Source organism: Pseudophryne corroboree, chromosome 1, assembly GCF_028390025.1.
Source record: "Pseudophryne corroboree isolate aPseCor3 chromosome 1, aPseCor3.hap2, whole genome shotgun sequence".
In the NCBI taxonomy this organism is placed as follows: domain Eukaryota; kingdom Metazoa; phylum Chordata; class Amphibia; order Anura; family Myobatrachidae; genus Pseudophryne; species Pseudophryne corroboree.
In genome coordinates, this window is record NC_086444.1 from 521,629,669 (window position 1) to 521,653,899 (window position 24,231).

At 43.4% G+C, this 24,231-nt stretch overlaps 1 protein-coding gene across 8 annotated transcripts in view; it reads right to left on the minus strand.

The window, feature by feature from the left end:
• Positions 1–24,231, minus strand: part of RFX3 (regulatory factor X3) — a 522,624-nt gene that overhangs the window by 165,063 nt on the left and 333,330 nt on the right. For all 8 annotated transcript variants that reach the window (XM_063913967.1, XM_063913966.1, XM_063913963.1 and 5 more), the window contains one exon: positions 15,933–16,057. In XM_063913967.1, the coding sequence (XP_063770037.1) occupies positions 15,933–16,049 (117 nt within the window). In that variant the 5' untranslated portion in view covers positions 16,050–16,057. The remainder of the gene's footprint in view (positions 1–15,932; positions 16,058–24,231) is intronic.

Below are 24,231 nucleotides of genomic sequence, written 5' to 3' on the forward strand. Positions count from 1 at the left end.
TGCCTTTGTGTTCACAAATCAAGCTGCAAAGCCGTTTTTATATGTGCATTGTTGGGACTATTATGACCACATAATACTAACGAGTTTGCCGGACTTTTAAACTCTGATCACTGGACACACAAAAGTAATTTCTGAAACTCTGTGGAATAAACTGGGAAATTTTATGATACCCATTAGTTGTTGCCATTGAGTGTATCTTTTTGCCAAAAAAGGATTTTAGCTAATTTTGTTGTATATTATAAGACTGTGCCTTTGAGATCTATTACATTTTGTCTTAATAGTATAGCAGTTGTCCAGGTGATCTGGATTAAGCTTTTTTATAGAATTCAAAATGGTGTATCAATACAGGTTGAGTATCCCTTATCCAAAATGCTTGGGACCAGAAGTATTTTGGATATCGGATTTTTCCGTATTTTGGAATAATTGCATACCATAATGAGATATCATGGTGATGGGACCTAAGTCTAAGCACAGAATGCATTTATGTTACATATACACCTTATACACACAGTCTGCAGGTTATTTTAGCCAATATTTTTAATAACTTTGTGAATTAAACAAAGTTTGTGTACATACACACAATTCATTTATGTTTCATATACACCTTATACACACAGCCTGAAGGTCATTTAATACAATATTTTTAATAACTTTGTGTATTAAACAAAGTTTGTGCACATTGAGCCATCAGAAAACAAAGGTTTCACTATCTCACTCTCACTCAAAAAATTCCGTATTTCGGAATATTTGGATATGGGATACTTAACCTGTATTAGTGTTGATCTATTTGTAAAATAAATATTTAGTTTTTATTCTGGTGCGCTGTGACAATTATTTTATTGTTACTGCTATTTTTTGAGGGCTGAGTATCCCTCATGTCAGCAGCTGAAAGGGAATAAAAAGGTTAATAATTTTGTATCAGCCTTTTGGACTACAGATTTTTTTACATGAATATTAATTGCTAGACACTTAATATGTGACGGGGTGTGTTTTTTTTTTAAATTAAAATATTACAACAGCTAGTGTGTGAGTTCTGAATTTTATTTCATGTATATATATATATATATATATATATATATATATATATTTTTTTTTTTTTTTTACATGTGCTAGCGGTTCCTTGATGTTCAGGCGTGCTGGCACTTATGGTTTCAAAAGTACTATCATGCCAGAGACAGGCTTGCCTGTAGCCCACCTGTAAAGAACTATATTATTCTAACTTTATACTATTAAACCTGTACCCAAAACCCAAGGGTGCTAAGAAGAGCCCTGGGCTTGTGGAGCACCCCACCCCCCCTTCATTTTGTGTGTGGGGTTCACACTTCCCTAGGGATTCTTGCCTTGGGTTGACCAGTTGAGGGCTGGTTGCCATTATGGCAGCGGGACTCCATGCTGATATTCAGTAGCATCAGCTGTTCTGGCTGGTTTAGTCTAGCGCTGGTTAACACAAAAATGGAGGGACTCTGCAATGTTTTCCTTCCTATTTTTCAATACAAGTCTAGACTCAGAGGCCTAGATCTGGGTATAATTTTGGAGGAAGCGGGAGGAGGGGCAGCTCCCCACGCTCTGTTATTCTTTTATGTTCTATTGTGTAAAGTTAGTGTTCCCTGTGGACTCCCATCAGATCTGCCTTTAGTAAATCAGGGGATTGCACACATACCAGCAATCTGCTTAAAAATCCAGATATACCCCTAAGAGAAAACGTCAACTGAGAACATATTTTCCCCACATTTATTACCAAACCTTAAATATCACTTGTTACGGAAAGCCTATGAAAATATGACATATATGGTTGTGCTAGAAAGTCTCACATACTTCTTTCGAAAAATACATTTATATTGGACCATTTTGATTTATAAATTAATGAAAAAAATAAAGATCTGAACATTGTTAAAGTCACATTTATTCAGAAGTGTGTATAGAATATATGACGATTATCAGTAGCTGAAAGACACCTTGAATTCTAAAGTTATTAGTCCTTTAAAGTAGAAAACACAATTTAAAACACTTTGTTCATTTTATTATTAATACTTTCATTCTACAGCAAAACCAGAAACTGTCAATAAGAGAAGATAAAGTACCATATTGCAGCAAATAACTAGGTGTAGAATTGATCAATACAATGAAAGCAACGACATAGTTCACACATATATCATTCTGTTTTCAGACATAAGGAAATGTCACACTATTGGATTTCTGAACAATAAGCTGTATTCTTTGTCTATTTGTCAGCATGGAAAATAATTTATGCAAAAACACAATCCCATACATCACTTACAATTCTATAGGCAATTCTTTTATATATGACATATAAATTCTCTAGCAATATCCTACTCAGTCAAGTTGCAATCATGTACACCTCCAATATGGAGTGATGCATATGCCCTCACCCCCACTGCCGGCATTCTGTGGCCGGGATCCCGACGTCGGGATGCTGACCGCCAGGATCCCGGCCGGTGGTTAAGTGGACCCAACCCACAACATGTTATATTATTCCTTCTTCATCCACAAAATTTCCCACCCAGAATGTACCTTCAACTCTTCCATTCTCTTCCCACCCCTTTACCATTTCCCATTTTCCTGGGATTTCTGGAATGACAAATGGATCTGCAACAAATTTGAATCCATTCCTTTCTACTTCAAGTTTTCATGCTTCCTTTCCACTGACTTATCAACTCTTATTATAGGGTATTTTAACATTACCACTAACTACAGCCCTGGAATTGCTGCCTCTAAATGGTTCACGTTCAGGGGCAGATTGGCCATCGGCTCACATGGAAGATTCCCAGTGGACTGTTGTGCATGTGGGGGCCTGTTACAGCCAAGAATTATAAAACCTCTTGGACTCACTGGACCTTTCAAACAGCAGTGGAAATTTGAAACAAAGTGTAATACCAAAAGCTATATTATACTTTTTTTTTCCTGTGGGGGCCAATTTGTTTTATTGTTTTCTGTAAGGCCCAATGTGTGTGTGTTTTTCCAGTGGGGGCCAATGTGTTTTATTTTTTTCTTATGCAAACTTTTTAATCTCCGCTTGCATCTGAGCTGCACTGCACATGCATGCACCGCGATGGTGTCCTACAGAGTTACAGTACAGAGTCAAACAGGCGCACCAAGAAGCAGTTTAGAAATGTGTTGGGCATTCCCCTGTGGTTACAGGGGTTTGACTAATCAGACGCAGATGTAACGTAACATTATAGCGCAACATTGAAGCTATTGACACCACATTCCTTTCCTCCCTGTTTGACTCACTTCTCTCTCCTATTCTCTCTCTCTCATGCCCTGAACAAGCCACTTCCACATACAATGCATCCCTTACTTCTGCTCTTGACTCTGTTGCTCCACCAACCACTATTCACCCTCGCAAATTAACACCTCAACCCTGGCACACCAAATGCACCACATATCTGCAAAAATGCTCACGTACTGCTGAGCGACACTGGAGGAAATCACGCTCGAAGGCAGACTCCCTCCATTTCAAACTTATGCTCTCATCCTTCAGTGCTGCCCTTTCTCTTGCTTAACAGTCATACTTCAAGAACCTCATCTCCTCCCAGTCTTCCAACCCCCGGCGCCTCTTTGCCACTCTCAACTCACTCCTCTGCCCACCTCCACCTCGTCTCCCTTCCTCACTCTCTGCTCTTGACTTTGCCACTTACTTCACATCCAAAATTGACTCCATACGTCAGGACATCACATCACACCAGTCCATCAGTAACCAGCTTTCTCCCATCCCTTACCAACCCTCCCCATCCCTCGCACCTACTCTGACATCTTTCTCCCATGCATCTGGAGAGGAAGTCATGGCCCTCATTCGTTCCTGTCCCCTCACCACCTCCCCACTTGACCCTATCCCCTCCCGCCTCCTCCGTTACCTCTCTCCTTCTGCTTGTTCCCATCTTTCCCACCTTCTCAATCTATCCCTCTCATCAGGCACTGTCCCCTCTGCCTTCAAGCATGCACTCATCTCTCCTATTCTTAAAAAACCTACACTTGATCCAAACACTCTCTCCAACTACCGACTCATCTCTCTCCTCCCTTTTGCCTCCAAACTCCTTGAGCGTATTGTCTACAACCGCCTTACTTCCTTTCTTTCCTCACACTCACTGCTTGACCCATTCCAGTCTGGCTTCCATCCTCTCCACTCCACTGAAACTGCCCTTACAAAAGTATGCAATGACCTCCATTCTGCTAAATCTAAGGGACACTACTCTATACTTATTCTACTTGATCTCTCTGCTGCTTTTGACACTGTGGACCATCCTCTCCTACTGCAAATTCTTCACTCCATTGGTCTACGTGACACTGCCCTCTCTTGGCTGTCCTCCTACCTTTCTGACCGTTCTTTCTCTGTCTCCTCTCATGACTCCACCTCCCCCTCACTTCCACTAACTGTAGGGGTACCCCAAGGTTCTGTCCTTGGTCCTCTTCTCTTCTCTCTCTATACGTCCTCATTAGGTAAGCTCATTAGTTCTTTTGGTTTCCAATATCATCTCTACGCTGATGACACCCAAATCTATCTTTCCTCTCCAGACCTATCCCCTGCTCTCCTCACTCGTATCTCCAACTGTCTCTCTGCTACCTCTTCCTGGATGTCCCAGCGCTTTCTTAAACTTAACATGTCTAAGACCGAGCTGATCATCTTCCCTACCTCCCGCATAACCTCACCTCCTACAATCTCATTATCTATTGATGGCACTACTATCTCCTCTAGCCCCCAAGTGCGCTGTCTTGGAGTAATCCTTGACTCCTCCCTCTCCTTCAAACCACACATTCAGCACCTCTCACAAACCTGCCATTTTCATCTAAAAAATATTTCCAGGATCAGACCCTTTCTGACCCAGGATGCTACTAAGACTCTTATCCACTCACTGGTCATCTCCAGACTGGACTACTGTAATCTGCTCCTGACTGGCATTCCTGACAAATACCTCTCTCCACTTTAATCTATCCTCAATGCTGCTGCCCGGCTCATCTTCCTCACCAAATGCATTACGTCTACCTCTCCTCTCTTACTAGACCTTCACTGGCTCCCCTTCCCTTTCAGAATCCATTTCAAGCTTCTCAGACTCGCTTACAAAGCCCTCACCCACTCCTCTCCCATCTACATCTCGGACCTTATCTCCCTTTACACTCCCACCCGTCCTCTTCGCTCTGCTAATGCACGCCGACTCGCCTGCCTACGGATTACTTCCTCCCACTCCTACCTCCAAGATTTTTCATGTGCTGCTCCCTTACTCTGGAATTCCCTACCTCTCCCCCTCAGACTCTCCGCCTCTCTACAAAACTTCAAACGGGCTCTCAAGACCCACTTCTTCACCAAACCCAGCCAAATCTCATCCTAATCCTCTGTTCTACGCTCTCTATGTACCCCAACTGTGTCACCCCTGTCTGTCTACCCCTCCCCTTTAGAATGTAAGCTCTCACGAGCAGGTCCCTCTTCCCTCATGTGCTTATCCTTTCTTACTTTAATAATCTTCAACTGCACCAATTCCATCAGTCTTCTGCCACCTGATACTTATTCCAGTGTCATCTGCTGAAGTAACTATGTTTATTTACCCTGTACTTGTCCTATACTGTCATCAACTGTAAGTTGCTGTTTTCCTGTTTGATTATTTGTTTACGTACTCTGTAATTGGGCGCTGCGGAACCCTTGTGGCGCCATATAAATAAAGGATAATAATAATAATAATAATAATAACAACGTAGTGTGGGCGTGTTTCTGAAAGTAGTTACGTATAGAGAAGCTCAATTGCTCACACTTAAGGCCATACTCAGATGGATGATCTGCACCTAGCAAGGGGCTGGTGAAAGTGTCAATGGTGCAACCTACAGATCGAGCCCTCCTCATCTTTGCCTTTAATAAGGATTAACTGAGCCAGGGCAGTCGGACTTAATCCCCAGCTGTATTGTTCTCTCTGTATTGTATTGCAGCTAAGAACAATAAATGAAAGGCTTATGCTAATAAACCTTGGTGCACCTAGGCGCAACAGAGAAGCCTCGATGAGCGTGGCTCCATCTGTATGGTGACATCTGAAAATGCACAAATCATGATTGCAGCATCTGTATACACTGACAGTAGGTGCCTCAGTCCTTGCATATTTGTATGTACACAGGGAAGGGCGATTGTAGTGTCATTAGCATAAAGTCAGAGATGCAATTGCAGCAAAAGACGCATGGAAGGCTGCAACTGTATCCAACTCAGAATCAGACTGTATGAGTAGAAATCTCTGCCCCTCAACAGACTCCACCCCCACATCAGACCCCGCTCCCATTAGGGCTGCTTTCCAGAAATTTACCAGGCTGGTTTTCCATCCCAATCCGCTCCTGCTCACACTTATGTACTCCTGTGGACATCACTGTCCATCCATCATTATGGTTACTGCTTGAACTTCAGGCTCTCTAATGTTTGCAGCATTTCAAACTTTGGCTTCCACTCTTTGACCACAACCTCCATTTCTTAAAGATCTCTAAATCAAGCCAGTTGATCACCCTACACCCAGCTTCTCCATCAGTCATTTTTTCCTGTCATGTTACTGAAGACTAGGTCTTTATAATCCTCTCTCTATTTCCCATGGGTCTGTTCCCTCCCAACTCCTGGTCAATGCATGCCAGCCACTAGCTCAACTCTTCAACATTTACCTGTCCACTGGCATGTTTTCTCTTAAAACAAGCGCTCATCTCTCCTAACCTCATTTTTAACCCTACCTATCTCCCTCTACTGCCCCATGTTTCTCTTTCATTTTGCACAAAATTACAGTACTTAAGCAGTTGGTGTACAACCTTTTGATCCACTTTCTATCCAAACTTCCTTCTCAACCCTTTGCAGTCGTTCAGAAAAGTGATCAATGACCCACTAATGGCTATGTCAAAGTGTCACTTATCACCACTCATCCTCCTGGCCTCTCTGCTGCCTTTAATACAGTTAACCACCCTTTTCTCTTCAAAGACTGGAACACTGTATCTATTGCTGCTATTAATGAATGCACTGTATGACACCACTCTCAAAGCTCAAATGCTAAACCCTGAGCCACATGAGCCGTTGATGCCTCTCCACTAGCTGAACATACCAATGTCAGCAGTATGCCACCAGCACATGCTATTACTTGGGCACCTACCATTGGTTTCTTTTGTGGGCCCTTGGTTCAGCACTTATGTAAACATGTCTTAAAAATGTGAGATTTGGCATCAGTTATCTGTAATGGAGAGCGTAAGATGGGGGCGTGCTCAACAGAGCTTCAGCGGACAGTTAGGGTTTAAAGTTTAAATGAAATCTATTAAAAAAATGTTTTCAAAAAGCTATCCACTGTATAAATTTTCTACAAAAGAGTCCTACTGTATAACTTTGCATTTCACAAAAACCTTCCCAAATGATAAAAACACTGCTCCATGGCAAACTATGCTATGAGTGGATTACATCGAAACACAGATAAAAATAAGATTTTAAACCTACCGGTAAATCTTTTTCTCCTAGTCCGTAGAGGATGCTGGGGACTCCGTATAGACCATGGGGAAAGACGGGCTCCGCAGGAGACATGGGCACTAAAAAGAACTTTAGGTATGGGTGTGCACTGGCTCCTCCCTCTATGCCCCTCCTCCAGACCTCAGTTAGAGAAACTGTGCCCAGAGGAGATGGACAGTACGAGGAAAGGATTTTTGTTAATCCAAGGGCAAGATTCATACCAGCCCACACCATTCACACCGTATAACTTGGGTTATACGAACCAGTTAACAGCATGAAACAATACAGCATCAGTCAGAGACTGAACAAAACTGTAACATAACCCTTATGTAAGCAATAACTATATACAAGTCTTGCAGAAGTAGTCCACACTGGGACGGGTGCCCAGCATCCTCTACGGACTAGGAGAAAAAGATTTACCGGTAGGTTTAAAATCTTATTTTCTCTTACATCCTAGAGGATGCTGGGGACTCCGTAAGGACCATGGGGATTATACCAAAGCTCCCAAACGGGCGGGAGAGTGCGGATGACTCTGCAGCACCGATTGAGCAAACATGAGGTCCTCCTCAGCCAGGGTATCAAACTTGTAAAACTTTGCAAAGGTGTTTGAACCCGACCAGGTAGCTGCTCGGCACAACTGTAATGCCGAGACGCCTCGGGCAGCCGTCCAAGAAGAGCCCACCTTCCTAGTGGAATGGGCCTTAACAGATTTTGGTAACGGCAATCCAGCCGTAGAATGAGCCTGCTGAATTGTGTTACAGATCCAGCGAGCAACAGTCTGCTTAGAAGCAGGAGTGCCAACCTTGTTGGCTGCATACAGGACAAACAGTGCCTCTGTTTTTCTGACCCGAGCCGTTCTGGCCACGTAAATTTTCAAAGCCCTGACTACATCAAGGGACTCGGAATCCTCCAAGTCTCGCGTAGCCACAGGCACCACAATAGGTTGGTTCATATGAAAAGATGAAACCACTTTGGGCAAGAATTGAGGACGAGTCCGCAATTCTGCTCTATCCACCTGGAAAACTAGATAGGGGCTTTTGTGAGACAAAGCCGCCAACTCCGACACTCGCCTAGCCAAAGCCAAGGCTAACAACATAACCACTTTCCAAGTGAGATATTTTAATTCCACCGTTTTAAGTGATTCAAACCAGTGGGACTTAAGGAAACTCAACACCACGTTAAGGTCCCAAGGCGCCACCGGAGGTACAAAAGGAGGCTGAATATGCAGCACTCCCTTCACAAAAGTCTGTACTTCTGGGAGAGAAGCTAATTCCTTCTGAAAGAAAATGGATAGGGCCGAAATCTGAACCTTAATGGAGCCTAATTTTAGGCCCAAATTCACTGCAGTTTGTAGGAAGTGAAGGAAACGGCCCAGATGAAATTCTTCCGTAGGAGCCTTCCTGGCCTCACACCAAGAAACATACTTCCGCCATATACGGTGATAATGTTTAGCTGTCACGTCCTTCCTAGCCTTTATCAGAGTAGGAATGACCTCATCCGGAATACCCTTTTCCTCTAGGATACGGCGGTCAACCGCCATGCCGTCAAACGCAGCCGCGGTAAGTCTTGGAACAGACAGGGCCCCTGTTGCAAAAGGTCCAGTCTTAGCGGAAGGGGCCACGGATCTTCTGTGAGAATTTCCTGCAGATCCGGATACCAGGCCCTTCGCGGCCAATCTGGAACAATGAGAATTGTCTGTACTCCTCTTTTTCTTATGATTCTCAACACCTTGGGGATGAGAGGAAGAGGAGGAAATGCATAGACCGACTGGAACACCCACGGTGTCACCAGGGCGTCCACTGCCACCACCTGAGGGTCTCTTGACCTGGCGCAATACCTCTGTAGCTTTTTGTTGAGGCGGTCCCCACTGACTTGCAATCTGTGCGAAGACTTCCTGATGAAGTCCCCACTCTCCTGGATGTAGATCGTGTCTGCTGAGGAAGTCTGCTTCCCAGTTGTCCACCCCCGGAATGAACACTGCTGACAGTGCGCTGACATGATTTTCCGCCCAGCGAAGAATCCTGGTGGCTTTCGTCATTGCCATTCTGCTCCTTGTGCTGCCTTGGCGGTTTACATGAGCCACTGCGGTGATGTTTGACTGAATCAGAACCGGTAGATCGCAAAGCAAAGTCTCCGCTTGATGAAGGGCGTTGTATATGGCCCTCAGCTCCAGGACGTTGATGTGAAGACAAGTCTCCTGGCTTGACCAAAGACCTTGGAAGTTTCTTCCCTGTGTGACTGCTCCCCAACCTCGGAGGCTCACGTCCGTGGTTACCAGAATCCAATCCTGAATGCCGAACCTGCAACCCTCTAGAAGGTGAGCACTCTGCAGCCACCACAGGAGAGATACCCGGCCCTGGGGGACAGGGTGATCAACTGATGAATCTGTAGATGTGACCCGGACCACTTGTCCAGTAGGTCCCATTGGAAAGTCCTCGCATGGAACCTGCCGAAGGGAATGGCCTCGTAAGACGCCACCATCTTTCCCAGGACTCGAGTGCAGTGAAGCAATGACACCTGTTTTGGCTTCAATAGGTCCCTGACCAGAGTCATGAGTTCCTGGGCCTTTTCCATCGGAAGATAAACCCTTTTCTGGTCCGTATCCAGAATCATGCCTAAGAAGGTCAAACGAGTCGTAGGAACCAACTGTGACTTTGGGATATTGAGAATCCAGCCGTGTTGCTGCAACACCTTCAGTGAAAGTGACTCGCTGTTCAACAACTGCTCTCGTGATCTCGCTTTTATGAGGAGATCGTCCAAGTATGGGATAATTGTGACACCCTGCTTGCGCAGGAGCACCATCATCTCCGCCATTACCTTGGTGAAAATCCTCGGGGCCGTGGAAAGCCCAAACGGCAACGTCTGAAATTGGTAATGACATGCCTGATGAGGTGGATAAATGGGAACATGAAGGTATGCATCCTTTATGTCCAGGGATACCATAAAATCCCCCCCTTCTAGGCTGGCGATGATCGCTCTGAGCGATTCCATCTTGAACTGGAACCTTTTCAAGAATAGGTTCAAGGATTTTAAATTTAGAATGGGTCTGACCGAACCGTCCGGTTTTGGGACTACAAACAGGGTTGAGTAATACCCCTTCCCTTGTTGAAGCAGGGGAACTTTGACCACCACCTGTTGAAGACACAATTTGTGAATCACATTTAAAACTATCTCCCTCTCTGGGGGAGAAGCTGGCAGGGCTGATTTGAAAAACCAGCGAGGAGGCACCTCTTCGAATTCCAGCTTGTACGCCTGGGAAACAATTTCTATTGCCCAGGGATCCACCTGTCAGTGAACCCAGATGTGGCTGAAAAGTCGAAGACGTGCCCCCACTGGGGTGGACTCCCTCAGCGGAGCCCCAGCGCCATGCGGTGGATTTTGTAGAGGACAGGGAGGACTTCTGCTCCTGGGAACTAGCTGTGGTAGGCAGCTTTTTCCCTCTGCCCTTACCTCTGGCAAGAAAGGACAATCCTCGTACTCTCTTGTTTCTATTTGACCGAAAGGACTGCATCTGATAATGTGGCGCTTTCTTAGGCTGTGAGGGAATATAAGGCAAAAAATTTGATTTACCTGCCGTAGCTGTGAAACCAGGTCCAAGAGACCTTCCCCAAACAATTCCTCACCCCTGTAAGGTAAAACCTCCATATGCCTCTTTGAGTCAGCATCACCTGTCCATTGCCGGGTCCATAGGACTCGTCTAGCAGAAATCGCCATAGCGTTGACTCTAGAACCCAGTAGGCCAATGTCTCTTTGAGCATCTCTCATTTATATAAGACAGCATCTTTAATATGACCCAGGGTCAATAACATGGTATCCTTATCAAGGGTATCAATTTCCGCCGAAAAGGTATCTGTCCACGCTATTACAGCGCTACCAACCCAAGCCGACGCTATCGCCGGTCTGAGTAAGGTACCAGAATGTGTGTAAATGGACTTCAAGGTAGCCTCCTGCTTGCGATCAGCAGGATCCCTGAGGGTAGCCGTATCTTGGGATGGCAGCGCTACCTTTTTGGACAAGCGTGTCAACTCTTTGTCCACCCTTGGGGCGGATTCCCACCGTATCCTGTCCTTATTCGGGAAAGGATGCGCCATAAGAATCCTTTTGGGAATCTGCAGTTTTTTGTCTGGAGATTCCCAAGCCTTTTCAAATAACTCGTTCAGCTCATGAGACGGGGGAAAGGTTACCTCAGGTTTCTTTTCCTTATACATGTGTACCCTCGTGTCAGGGACAGAGGGGTCATCTGTGATATGCAGTACATCCTTTATTGCAATAATCATATATTGAATACTTTTAGCCAATTTTGGCTGTAACTTTGCATCATCGTAGTCGACACTGGAGTCAGAATCCGTGTCGGTGTCCGTGTCTACTATTTGGGATAGTGGGCGCTTTTGAGACCCCAAAGGTCCCTGTGACATAGGGGCAGGCAGGGCTTGACACCCTGTACATTCCCTGGACTCAGCTTTGTCCAACCTTTTGTGCAATAAATTCACATTAGCACTTAAAACATTCCACATATCCAAACAGTCAGGTGTCTGTGTTGCCGACGGAGACACCACAGTCATTTGCTCCACCTCATCCCTAGGAGAGCCTTCTACCTCAGACATGCCGACACACGCGTACCGACACACCACACCTCTTATCTGAATACAGTTCCCCCTTAAGGCCCTTTGGAGAGACAGAGAGAGAGTATGCCAGCACAAACCCAGCGCTAATGACCCAGGAAAAAAACCACAATATGTTTACCCAGATAGCGCTGTTTATCCTTATCTGCGCCAAATTATGTGCCCCCCCCCTTCTTTAAAACCCTCTTTCACCGTGTAAGCAGGGGAGAGTCCGGGGAGCTTCCTCTCAGCGGTGTGCTGTGGAGAAAATGGCGCCGGTGAGTACTGAGGAACAAGATCCGCCCCCTCAGCGGCGGGCTTTGGTCCCGCAGAAAATTTTCAAAACTGGCGGGAGATCTCTTATATACAGTGCCCAGCCTGTATATATCATTTTAAGCCAGATATGGAGGTTCTTATTGCTGCCCAGGGCGCCCCCCCTGCGCCCTGCACCCTTACAGTGCCTGCCGTGTGTTGTGTGGGAGCAATGAAGATCTGAAGTCTTCTGCCGCCTGTGAAGTCTTCTTTCTTCACATACTCACCCGGCTTCTATCTTCCGGCTCTGTGAGGAGGACGGCGGCGCGGCTCCGGGACGAACGGCAAGGGTGAGACCTGCGTTCCGTTCCCTCTGGAGCTAATGGTGTCCAGTAGCCTAAGAAACAGAGCCTAACGTTTAAGTAGGTCTGTTTCTCTCCCCTCAGTCCCTCGATGCAGGGAGTCTGTTGCCAGCAGTGCTCCCTGAAAATAAAAAACCTAACAAAATACTTTCTTTTCAGGAAACTCAGGAGAGCTCCCTGTAATGCACCCAGTCTCCTCTGGGCACAGTATTAAACTGAGGTCTGGAGGAGGGGCATAGAGGGAGGAGCCAGTGCACACCCATACCTAAAGTTCTTTTTTAGTGCCCATGTCTCCTGCGGAGCCCGTCTATCCCCATGGTCCTTACGGAGTCCCCAGCATCCTCTAGGACGTAAGAGAAAGCATGCTTTAGAAAAAAGTTATATGCTGCTGTTAAAACCTTAGTGTATTTTGCTGTAGCCACGTTTGAGACTATACGCTAATGTTAATATCAGCCTGTTCCCTGGTGTAAAAGGATGTGTCTGACTGTGCAAGGACTGGGACACCCACTATGAGCATCTGTAGATGCTGTAATATTGCTTGGTGCATCTGTAGACCTCAAATCAGTCACACCATGAAAACTTACAAAAGCACCATGGTAGGTGTAGACTTTCCGTATGACTATGGCCTAGAATGTGAGTGATTAAGCATGTACGTACGCAACCACTTCAGTGACATGCATCGGAATAACCACTTCCCAGTCACTGCCCGGGAATGCCCAGCATATCTCCAACACATTTCTGATGCTGTGTCGCAGCTGAACCTCTGTGTCTACACACAGTGTAATGCATGCACCATGTGAGTTTTCAGGGGTTTTCACCCATACACAGAAGCAAATAAATATCTCAGACCTGTGAGCGTCAGCACTGCATTCAACTCAGAATCAGATCTATCTTAAAGTAGATATGCTAAAAGGAATGACTAGAAAAAGATGGTCCGTTTCCTAATGTTATAATGTTTTAGTGTTCTTTTAAACATACATATTGAATATAGTTTCCAAATATAATGTATTAGGACCGCTATTGTTCAACATTTTCATTAACGACCTAACAGAAGGTCTAGAGAGCATGGTGTCAATTTTTGCAGATGATACCAAATTGTGTAAGGCTATAAATACAGAGGAGGATGCCGAGTCTCTTCAGAACGACTTAGTTAAATTAGAAGCATGGGCAGCCAAATGGAGAATGCACTTCAACACAGACAAGTGTAAGGTAATGCACTGTGGTAGTAAGAACAAAAATAACACCTACATACTGAATGGGGTAAAATTAGGTGTTCTCATAGATAGTAAACTAAGCAGCAGTTCCCAAAGTAGGATGGCAGCAAAGAAGGCTAATAAGATACTAGCATGCATAAAACGGGGAATTGATGCAAGGGACGAGAGTATTATACTTCCATTATATAAATCACTAGTGAGGCCACATCTTGAATACTGTGTACAATTCTGGGCACCATACTACAAAAAGGATATCCTGGAACTAGAAAAGGTTCAGAGGAGGGCAACCAAACTAATTAAGGGCATGGAGAGGATGGAATACAATGAAAGGCTTGAAAGACTAGGCATGTTTACATTGGAAAAGAGGAGACTAAGAGGGGATATGATCAACATCTACAAATATATAAGGGGACAATACACAGAGCTAGCGCGGGACCTGTTTTTGGACAGATCAACACAAAGGACTCATGGACACCCGCTCAGATTAGAAGAGATTAGATTCCGCACAATACGTCGTAAAAGCTTTTTCACGGTAAGGACAATACGTGTTTGGAATTCCCTGCCTGAGGGAGTTGTAATGGCGGACTCTGTCAACACCTTTAAGAATGGGTTAGATAAATTCCTAATGGATAAGGATATCCAGGGTTATGGTGCATAGTCACGCACTATAGTTACTATAAAAAGGGATAAAATGCAATGGCTGAAATAAGCATCAGTAACAATTTTAGACAAACAATCCTGCATAGGAGACCACAAATAGGTTGAACTTGATGGACAATTGTCTTTTTTCAACCTCAGATACTATGTTATTATGTTACTATGATCATAGCTGCAAACAATATATACTGACGTGACCTGCACATTTACCTTCAGGTAGAGCCACTCCGTTTTAAACTAAGAAACTCATGAACTTTAATAGACATTTCTCATGTGGTTTCAGTGTCAAACTGGCAAGTGTGAGCCAGTCCCTAAGGTAAAACTGTCACACAACAGAATTAGCCATAGGAAAAATGACATCTATTGACATGGCCAGCTGGTAGCATATGGGCAGCTTCATCGATAATGGTCAGGAAATTACTGATATGTCCAATTAGCATCCATAGGCAGTCAAGGAAGATATCACATTATACTCAGTCTTTCACGCTGTACTGTACAAATCTGTAGAAATAACTATACAAGTTGTATATAGTTTATAACACAACTCATGTGCCTCCTACCTTTCTTTCCTATTGTAGGACTGAAGGATTCCCTCGAGGATAGTGGTTCCCAAACTGTATGCCATCACACCCCACGGTACTTGCAGGGTTGCCATAAGTTGGTATATGTAGATGGGACCTTACACTGTCTGTTGCCTTAAAAAGGCAGAACACAGACATTTACACAGGCTGCACTGCTTAGTGTGCATCTGGCATCCCCAAACCCTCCTGCGCTTTCGTTCCATTCAACTACTCCTCCTCCTCCACCACCACATGGCTTCCTACACACAGTGTCAGCAGACCTCAATGTAAGTAGGGTCGCTTCCACTGACTCCATACCTTCTCCACCCCATATTTGTCCCAGCCTTTGTCTCAACCATCTCTCAGTGTCTGTCAGCATTTGTGTATTATTCCAATCTGTATATTTGCCTATTTCTCTGCCCCTCCATTTATGTGTAGGTTTCCCATTGTATCTCCTCATTTTTCTGCCTTCTGTCCCCACCACCTACTGTCTACTTGCACCTCATCTTCCAGTTTTTAACATTTTATTTTCTGCCCTTCTTGTCAATGTGATAAACAAAATTAGTGCTGGTACATGGACATACAGAAGTTCAACAGTGTCCACCAACAAATAACTGACCCTAAGGATGACAGGTAAACAACATTTTCCTGATTTAATACTATTTGCTTATTATCGGAATATGAATATTTAGATTTAGGGGTGCCGGGAATAATATACAGAGACTCTGGGGTGCCATGATTCAAGAAAGTTTTGAAATGCTCTAGGATAATTACTAATACCATTGGAAATGGACATACACTTTACAGTAGCAATTGAAACTTACCTGCTGCTGCACTGGTACCTGTTGCACGACTTGGGTTGGTACTGCTGCTTGACCCGCCACAGATGTCTGTAATGTCACTGTCGAACCCGTGTCCGACACTGTCTCGGACGTCTGCATGGTTGTCTCTACAAATATAAGGAAACTTCAGCTTAAAATATTTTCTTTTATATACAATGAGCTGTAAGTGTAGGAGTGCTGCATATATCCCAAAACATATCTCAACACACATTCACTTATATTAGGGACAGGCATTTGCTAACAAATCTTAAACTCCCTCCAGAATTGTTGATGTATTAACTTTATACATTAACAATTATATGTTGGAAGTAAATAAAGATGTAAAAATAAAGAAAAGGAAGACACCCAAAACAGCTAAATACAGTATATTATAGGTGCACAAGACCTATAAGCAGAACTGGACTAGCCATCTGACAGGCCGGTTTCGCCAAAAGCCAGGCTGGGCAGTTCCGCCTACAGGTGCCCTACTCAGCCGGCATGCAGAAAGAAGGTATGTCTCAAGTATCTACAGTACATTTCTGTTTTTAGAGGACACAGGCTTTAAACAATGAAATTTTTTTATAGATTTACAAGGGTTGTGGAATTTGGTTTCTGGATGTGCACTGCATAGGTAGAGCAAACACAATCTGACTGTCTAGTTGTGAACTGTAAGTTCTTGTAAAATTTTAAGACACATAACTGTATATAAGCAGTGCTGCACAGCGAAGAAGCCAGCATGTTCACTTCCTTCACAATCTTGTTATGAAGCTCAACAGAGGACACTGGAGAACCATGATCTTCTACGACTACAAGAGTGACCTGCAAGAGCAGGACGGTTTTGACCGACTGCAAGCTGCTTTTGGGGAGGAAGTACCATCCCGAACCACTGAGTTTGAGTGGTCTGCAGAATTTTGTGGTGGGAGACGGTCCCTGAAAAATGAGTAGCTCTGCGGCTGACCTGCATCCACCATCACCAAGGATAATGTTGTTGCCATGTGGGCCATAGTTGAGGTGGAAGCCAGGGTGACCATGGCCCAGTTAGAGAAGGGAGATCTCATTGGGATCAATCTGCTTAATTCTCCACCTAAGTTCTGATGTGAGCGCAGCATGGCCAAGCAGATGGTTGCTGTTTTTGTGGCCAAAACTGGTCATGCAGCTACCGTACCACTCGTTCAGCAGTGCACTGTCACTGGGGACTGGTAAGCCAACCAATGCCTGCCGCAAGTGCTGGAAGCCATTTCCAGGCACTGTCCAAGAACTCATGTTCATGGTGCCTTTCGCCATCACTACAATGCACCTGCCAACATGTCCAGGAAAGTAGTGCATTTTCTGGCCCCCAAACTCATCCAGGAGCTTGATCATCAGCCGCACAGTCCACACCTGGCCCCCTGTGACTTCTTTGTGTTCCCACAAATTAATTAGTTTTGAGTCATCGGAAGCTGCAGTGGAGACCTTCATCCAGCATGTAGAAGATATAACTGCTTTGGACTGGTCCAGGTGCGTCACCAAGTGGTTTAAGCACATGCAGGTTTGCTTAGACTCCTCTGGCGAATACGCTGAAAAAATGTAATGTTCACTTTGATTGTAAATATATTACTTTTGTGCATTTGCAAACTTATTGCACATCCCTCATAGCTCTTGATTAGTCTTTTCAGGAAAACTGTCATCTAGTGTAGTTAAATATTCTCCTGGACACACTTTATAAGTAATCAATTATAGAGCGAGGCATCACCAAGGATCAATTAAAATGCTAACACAAATTCAGGAAGTACAACTCTTTGGCCAGCTTTCTAAAGCAAATCATTCAGATCTAATGGGTATGTTTCAACGTATTCAGAATGCTTTCTGGTCAAATTCCCAGATTTAGAGAATGGCAATCATGAACCACCAAAACTACATTTAGAAAGAAAATGAAAAGTTTTTGTTTCCACATGAAAATGGTCATGTAGTGTTCAAGCTGCTGGCATTGCTACAACTGCTGCGAGTGTTTCCATTCCATATTTGTTTAGTACATACACTAATCCAGTCTGATAAGATAGTTACATTTACAGACTGTTTCTGATGAGGCTCATATGTAAATCAGTGGCAAGTTTATTGTAGGAAATATGAGCAAAATTTCAATCTAGTCATCCTTGCCTAATGTGACTGTCAGGTGTGTCACGAACAACAGATGCTTGTATGACAAAAGACCTTTTTATTCTGGCTAATTAAGCAGTTGGACACACCCGCCTGTTAATGGTTCCGCTTTTGTACACCAGGCCTGGTTGAATCATGCAAGATCTACAGCTAAATAGGCCAGAGTTTAAAAGAAGGCTAATTAACCCCTAAAAGAAGGAAAAACAGAACTGCAAAAACCCAGCTGCTCAAATAGAAATAATTAGCATTTTTTAACATGACAAACAAATCTTAGAGCAGCAACTGTGTTTAGAACAAACACACGTTCTTGTAGTTTTTGTGTATGCCTTTGTTAAGTATTCTGAAGATTATTTAATACACTTAAACTCGCAGCAGGAATCTTGCTGACTTCTATAATTTACATCCTAGACAAATTGGTGTAATTGTCTGACATAATCAATTATTTTATCAAACACAACTAAACACATGTGCTTGCTTAAAATAAAAAGAGATACACATTTAATTTCAGATCAAGCTCTTTCTCCTCAATTCATTCAGACTTCGTAATGCCGAGGTTTGCAAAGTTTTGTTCCAAAACATATGTTTGATTATCACCTTATAATGGGGAAAAAGTCACGGCTTTAAATAATAACAAATAAAAGGCTAGAATTCTTTTTCAAGTGCACAGGGGAATTCTTTTTTTCCCTGCCTCTTACAATCAAGTAAGCCGAAGTGAAATTGACTAACAACTAATCACGTCTTGAGATTTTTTTTTTCTCCAGTTTGTGGGACCAATAGCAAAAACATCAAGGATTTAAGTCACAACATTTATTTTGTTGACTATATGAATTTAGCAATTCCTAAAGCAATCAAAAAATGTGCTAAACGGAAAAAACCCCAAAACAAATTGCACACAAGTGAGACTGCATATACAACTTTCTGCAGCTACAGGCGATTCAATGCCTTATGCATCTCAGCTGCATCTCCAATTGCAACCAAGTGGTGTTGTGCAGCAACTAGGTATTCACACGTAGGATAAGTGTACTGTGGGCATGTAGACAGAATTACAGAGCATTAAGAGGTGAGAGTACACAGGACAACTACTGTGTCTGTTGCTACCTCTATTGCTAATGTGGTCATGGCTAGTATCCAGAGGGCTTGGATGGAAGTTAATAGTCTGCCTCCAGCATCCACAATTGGGGGAATTGTCAATGCTGGGGGCAGAATTTATGCATATATCACGAGTGCTATGATACTTTCTTTAACTAAATAACAGCATATACGGTATTGCAACACAATGGGGTACACTGTTATTTAGTTAAAGCGAGTAGCATAGCACTCGTGATGCATGCTGCCATTTAGGCTGGAATTCACAAAGATACCCCAACAAATCCCCTGCAGATATATATTTTCTGCTCTATGGAGGAGCCAGCATCTGTCTGAAGCCTTAAGCAGCATCGCTGTAAGAAAGATCTGACCAACCAACTTAATTCTAAGGTTAGTGATGTAAACTATATGCATCAGAAAAGTGTTCCACAGTGTCCCATCTCTACTAGGCTCCAGCTGTCTCTCCGCCTGTTAGGGAGTACAGCAGACAAGGCTACACATTAGGCTGGGCATCATCTATGTCTTTGCATGTTAGAATGGACACAAATAATTAGAGGGCCTATTTATCAAAGGATACATTATTTACAGCATATTACCTGCAAATACTAAGTATCCTGAAGATGTAAAAAGGATGGACAGCAGCAGAGATCTCTGAGATCCTTCCATTTCCGATCTTGGAAGCTAAGCAGTGAAAGGCCTGATAAGTACTTGGTTGGGGGACCACCTTGGAATATCAGGTGCAGTAAATATATCCTGATTTACAACAAAAAGCAGAAGTGGAGGAGAAACCTATGACTTATACCACTATGTTACAAACTTCATAAACTCAGCACAGAGGGTAGCAGCCATACAATTGACAAACTCTCACTCTAGATGGCTTTACTTTATCTCTCGCCAACAAAATCCAGCCAAATCTTTCCATTTCTCTGTACATGGGGAGAATGCCAAGTCTTATCTACATTTAAGTACAAGCAGTATCAGAAATAATATACAAGAAGAGAGCTGCTACCGAAGAGCACATTTTATTATTAATTTTTGTCTTTATTCCTAATAAACTGCGCTCTTCGATCATAGACATCACAATTGTCTTTGTTTTTAATATTTTCACCTGAGGTGCACTTCAATTTATGTGACACAATAGAGGAAAAAGTTTGGTGCCAATTAACAGATTATTGAAACCCAGATACGGACATTAGTAAACCTTACTTTTCCCTAGGTGAAACTCAATGTTATAATAGTTTGCGTAAAATGCATCTTATGTATCATTATGAATAAAATTTATATATTAATTAATATATTAATATATTTCATTGTACAAAGTGTGCCCCAACACAGAGTCTTTCTCCTCCTTTTTTCTATGACTACAAATCTCACTGACTCTGGGAGCACCACCAACTAATAATATTGGAGATCACTTATGATTCTACACATTGTTGGTCCTTTCCGAGATACCAAAAAGCATAACCTCAAACTACAGTCCTGTGCGGTGTTAAACCCCGTTAGCCCTCATCCCTCCATTTCCGACAGATGTTGCAGCCCCCATAACTTTCTATGGGGGCTGATGTGCTGCCAGATTTACCAAACTCCGGGATAAGAAGAATTCTGCAGCTTGGCCCCAGCCACTAACGACATTTACTTAAGATTTTTCGGGAGAGGAATCCAAAAGTTCCCTTCCCCATTGCTCCAGCTTGCACATGCCCCAATTGGCATTGGCGCATATGCAGTAGCAGCAGTAAGGCGGCAAAGCAAGAAGTAATGTGATCGCAATGTGATCACATTACTTCTAACTGATCCCCGGGATGGGCTCACCTGTCCCTGCATCTCAGAAAGGATACATGCTGGTGAATAAGGATTATTTTTTGACACTATAAGTAATCCTTATTATATTGGGGGCAGACAGCAAATGATAAATAATATGCCTCTATATCCCAGGAGTTAAAATAAAAGTGACAAACATGACTATAGACAACTCTCTTGCTGCCTCCACAAGCACTGCATTGTGAAACTGTCATTTAATCAGGAAATTGTATATAAAGTATACCAATACAGATCATACACCAACACTCATTTATAAAAGTTACCATGCAAACCAAAGAGGCCATAGGATAGCAGGGATGTAACAATATCAAAGCCGGGATCCCGATTGATTCACAGCCTGACAATCGGCATGCCAACTAACAGGGATTTTTCCCACTCGTGGGTGTTCACGACACCCATAGAGTGGGAACAGAACCTGTGGTGAGCGCAAGAGGCTTCGTTTCACTTGTCCCACCCCCGGCAATCTAAAGCTCAGAATCCCCGCAACGGTATGGTGACCGCCGGCCACCCGAACCCAACCCGGGTAACACATACAGGGGCAGATGTACTAAGTCTTGGAAAGTGATAAAGTGGACAGAGATCAAGTACCAAATAATCAGCATGGCAGTTAGAAGTTGAGTGGCTGGTACTCCATCTTTCTCCACTTTATAACTTTCCAAGGATTAGTACATCTGCCCCTAAGTGAGAGAGCAGTAACAAGTCATTGGCTACCACTGACTATTGTTCTCTTGTGTTACCCCGACACTAATACCCTCCTGCGGAATAGGGGTTTGTACTGCTCCAATGTCACCATTATTTCAATGAACACATGCCAAGTAACAGAACCTAGTATTTCTAGTCTTGGATTTGTTCTTCCAGGGATTAACTCATCCCATATTTTTTTCATCTATAAATTGGTTTAGCAGCAATTGTAATCCCTGAGTTGGGAACGGGTACGGGTACTCAGTTTACAGCAACACAGTCTCTCATTAGCAATCTTTATACACTACATTTTCTCATGTTGATACCCCTTGGTTTATTAGACTGCGCAAGAAGTAGATCCTACTGGTATGGCATATCACAGAGAATGTCAAAAGGAATGGAAATCTCTCAGGACCCTCTGCCGGCAACCTACCATGATCTGCTCCATGGAGTGGTGTATATGGAACTGTGGCAAATGCCTGGTACACACAAGGAACATTGCTCAGATAGCCCCAAGGGTAGGTAGGGCTCAATTATATAATTAGTTTAACTCTAGGAAAAAAAACAATTTTCCTTCCACTGACTTGGAAACTCTCCATGTGTTTTCCTCACCTTAGCCAAGGAGACAGCAAAACTAGGTTGTGAATAATTGATCCCATACTAATTATTACATATTTGTGATTACCCACATGGCATTAGAAAAACAAACAAACAGAATATAATTATCTATGATCTAAGAAAGGCAGTTCCAACCAGGCTTAACTTTTATTGACAGTGCTCGAAGACCATTTTTTGTCATAACACCAGCTAAGGCTCAGCAAATTTTCATGCATTACACACTGTGGAATAGTTATCTCTATGAGATATCCTTACTGAATTGCTGATAACATAAATTATTACTTTACTTTTTAGCCCTCTCTGAGAGCAGACAGTGTCCTGGTGTATCTCCAGTCATAAATAGCCCCAAAAATACATTCCAGTAATAAGTAATGTTACTCCTTGGGGCTTGGCCACAAAATGTAATAAATAGGAGCCTCTGTCATGGTTCTTGGATTCTTTAGATCCCGCTCGGGGCCCTGGGCATGATATGAGACAAACTGAAAATGGGAAGGCTTGTTATTACTGTGACTTATAGGTTAATAGGAGCATAGGCACCCTAGCGACACATAGGAACCACAAACTGGTGATCTGTAAGGATACTGAAATGTAACCTGAGGAACCAGGTCACCAGGCGACCCCTAGTCTAGTGACCAACTAAGGTCGGCTAAGCTAGTGACACAGTCCAGAAGTTAAGTGACCCCATGGAACTCCAAGCAGCATAGTACTGGCAAAACAGAACCAGGACTCAAATCAGGAATCAGAGTTTAACGTAATCAGGGAATAACTTGAGGAAACTATATCCCTGGTATTGCTCTGCAGTAAAACCTGGCCCTAGAACCCAATGAGGAACTCAGAACAGAGAAGCAGGGGCACCAGAGTGTACAGACAGCACTGGGCACCAGAGTGTACAGACCGCAACCTAACCCCAAACTCCAGTCCTGGAACCTGCAACTTATTCGGCCAGCACAGGACAATAGCACACAGCACAGGGAAACCAATATAGAGTCAGCAAAGGCAAGACTACTAAGCAGAATCCGCAAGAATGAACCACAGGTACACTGACTAGGCTGGCGATGAATTGGCTGAGAGCATGTCTGTGTGCAGTGTAGAAGTCGCAGAGCTGGTGGATGATATACAGCGGAAGAATACAGTACACTGAACTCTGATAGATGTAAGTAACAGTGGCAGGTGATATTTAGATAATGGCAGTAGTCCGGTAAGTCTGTGTGAAATTTGGAAGCACAGTGATAATGGTAAATAGCAGTAGTTCACCAAAGAGCAGAGTATTCACTGGAAATCAAGATCACAGGGCACACAGAGGTGAGATCTAGAGCCTAGAATGATCCTTGGGAGGAAGACAGTTGTTCAAGCAATGGACATATGCTGGTAGATATAGGAATTGGTGTCAGTTCATTGGTCCGGCTGACCAGGTGAAGCAGATAATCATTGAGCAAGTCTGAGAGGAGGTCTTGATACCGAATTTAATAAATGTTTAACCCTGTTTGGGCGGCTAAAACCACGATTCATGACAGCCTAACTTTTAAAGTGTTTTCCCTCATCATTGAAGTTTGTACGGAGAAGCAATCTATCTCCTATTCTACAAAATACATACTTTGTATGCCAAAATAATGGGTTAATCCATTTCCATATGTCATTGCCAACAAAAACACATATTGGTAACTTATTCACTTTACATAAATGAAAATGGGATTTAATTTGTAGGTATTCATACACATAACTGGAAATAACAACTCTCAGGAGATCTAAGTGACATCCATTGCCTCATTTATCTTGTCATACTGTAGGTTAAGCTAATACAGTATATCTAGAGCACCATTAAAGGTAGGTAATATATGATAAATGTATTTCTCGAGAATGCACTGTAGCCGGTTACCCTACAACAGTCATTCTTTTCAGGGACCGTAATTACACAAGAGGAGTGGAGAGTACAGTATTCAGAATAAGGGTTGCAGCCACAAAT